This window comes from Babylonia areolata, chromosome 12, assembly GCF_041734735.1.
Source record: "Babylonia areolata isolate BAREFJ2019XMU chromosome 12, ASM4173473v1, whole genome shotgun sequence".
Lineage (NCBI taxonomy): Eukaryota > Metazoa > Mollusca > Gastropoda > Neogastropoda > Buccinidae > Babylonia > Babylonia areolata.
The window spans coordinates 14,459,698-14,462,197 of record NC_134887.1 but is presented as its reverse complement, the minus strand read 5'-3'; the positions used below and the strand labels follow the sequence as shown (position 1 = coordinate 14,462,197).

The 2,500-nt window shown below is 46.4% G+C and overlaps 1 protein-coding gene across 4 annotated transcripts in view; it reads left to right on the top strand.

Annotated features, from left to right (window-relative positions):
- Positions 1-2,500, top strand: part of LOC143288077 (uncharacterized) — a 322,115-nt gene that overhangs the window by 289,283 nt on the left and 30,332 nt on the right. For all 4 annotated transcript variants that reach the window (XR_013056031.1, XM_076596351.1, XM_076596350.1 and 1 more), the window contains 2 exons: positions 744-905; positions 1,663-1,684. Coding sequence is in view for 3 of the 4 variants with exons in the window: in XM_076596351.1 (XP_076452466.1) it covers positions 744-905; positions 1,663-1,684 (184 nt within the window). In the remaining variant the exon portion in view is untranslated. The remainder of the gene's footprint in view (positions 1-743; positions 906-1,662; positions 1,685-2,500) is intronic.

Here is a 2,500-nt window from a genome sequence, read left to right as displayed (position 1 = left end):
CCCCCTTTTACTCCTCCTCATCATCATCACAATCCTCCTCCTTTTTCTCCTCCTCCTCCTTCTTATGATCACGATCCTTGTTCTCCTCCTACTCCTCATCAACCTCATCATAACTACACTCATCTTCCTGCTCCTGCTCCTCCCCCTCCTCCTTATCATCATCATCATCCTCGTCCTCCTCCTCCTCATCAGCACGATCATCATCATCGTCGTCCTTCTCCTCCTCCTCCTCCTCCTCCTCATCATCATCATCATCACGATCATCGTCATCCTCGTCATCCTCCTCCTCCTCCTCGTCCTCATCATCATCATCACGATCATCATCATCATCATCATTATCCTCGTCCTCCTCCTCCTCCTCCTCCTCATCACGATCATCATCATCATCCTCATCATCCTCGTCGTCCTCCTCCTCATCATCATCATCACGATCATCATCATCATCATCATCCTCGTCCTCATCATCATCAACATCATCATCGTCATTATCATCATCCTCGTCCTCCTCATCATCATCATCATCACGATCATCATCACGATCATCATCATCACGATCATCATCATCATCATCCTCGTCTTCCTCCTCCTCCTCGTCCTCATCATCATCATCACGATCATCATCATCATCATCATTATCCTCGTCCTTCTTCTCCTCCTCCTCCTCCTCCTCCTCCTCACCACCACCACCATTATCGTTATCATCACATCCTCATCACCACCATGACCACGTGTGGGTTCCTCAGGCCGGACACGGCCCAGTAGGGAGGGCAGCCGGAGCGCGGTGCCCACCAACCCCCTGGAGCGGGTGTACCGGGAGATCGCCATCCTGAAGAAGCTGGACCACCCCAACGTGGTGAAGCTGGTGGAGGTGCTGGACGACCCTGAGGAGGACAACCTCTACCTCGGTCAGTGACAGTGTTTGGGTGGGAAACCTTGCGTGCACTGGGCGGGACATGCTGTTCGGGTTTTGTTTTTGCTTTTCTTTCTTTTTTTTTTCTTTTTTTTTTTTTTTTTAATTGGCTGTTTAACATTGTTTTTGATTATCTTGGACCGGTGGGTGTGTGTGTGTGTGTGCGTGTGTGTGTGTGTGTATGTGTCTGTATGTCAGTGTGTCTGTATGTCTATCTCTGTGTGTGTGTGACTGTATGTCTGTGTGTGTGCATGCGTGTGTGTGTGTGTGGGGGGGGGAGTCGGGGGGGCGGGGGAGGGGTGTATGTGTGGGGTGTGTGTGTGTGTGTGTGTGTGTGTGTGTGTGTTGTGTTGTTGTGTTGTGTTGGCGTGTGTGTGTTTGTGTGTGCACATGTGTGTGTGTGTGTGTGTGTGTGTGTGTGTGTGTGTGTGTTGTGTTGTTGTGTTGTGTTGGCGTGTGTGTGTTTGTGTGTGCACATGTGTGTGTGTGTGTGTGTGTGTGTGTGTGTGTGTTTTGCCTGACTTTTTTTCTCTCTCTCTCCTATTTTTTTCTTTCTGTCTGTCTCTCCTTTGCCATCTCACTCTACCATCGCTTTCATATCGGTGTACAAACTTCTTCTTTTTCTTTTTTTTTTTTTAAAGAATTATTACTAGAATCCATTAAAATCTTTTCATGCTCAGTTTCGAGTATTGTTGACTGATACTGAATTATGTACTGACAACGTGTTGTTTTTTTTTGGTTGGTTTGTGCAGTGTTTGAACTGGTGGAAAAAGGGTGAGTAAATAGGATAAGTTTCTTTTTTTCTTCTTTCTATTTCCCCTCCTCCTCCTCCTTCCCAGTAAAGAAAAGATCTGAATACACTTCTTCTTCTTCTTTTTTCTTTTTCCTTTTTTTAACAGCCCCATCATCTGCAACGTTTCAGTGGCATTGCTACCACACCGCTCATTTAGATTCCCCCTATACACGGCCACACCTGGGTTTCGTTCGTCACAGTTCTCCAGCGTTCACCATTCATTTCTTTGCAACATCTCATATCATTAGCATCCTGTCTCTCACAGAATAAAGTGCAAGGGGGGAAAGTGTGTGGAGCTTCGGGAGGGAGGGAGGGGGTGGTGGTGGTGGTGGTGGGAGGGTGGGGAGTGGGGGGGGGGGGGGGGCAGCCTCTATGGTACATGTGGCGTTATGTTCCATGTCTATGGGACTTGCTTTTTTTTTTGCTACGAGTGCAGTTTTGTCACGTATTGTTTCATGTCGAAGTTTACTCGTTTTGCTTGCAGTCTGTTATGTCTCACACAGACTTCGCCACACGCTTCATTTTCTCCACTGAGATGATAAAAGTTGTTCTGATTCTGATACAAGGACAGCGCTCTGTATCATGAATATATTAAATAAATGAATTTTTTTAAAAATCAATGGATAAAAAAAAAAAAATAATAATAATAATGAATACAAAACTACCACTTTCTTTATCTCGAGGTAACTGCTTTAATTCACCGCTACTAACCCCCACGTCCAAGGAGGAAGTAGATGGCAAAATGGATACGACGCTCATCTGGCCAGGTCAATGTCCGCGAGGGGCCCGCATGGGTT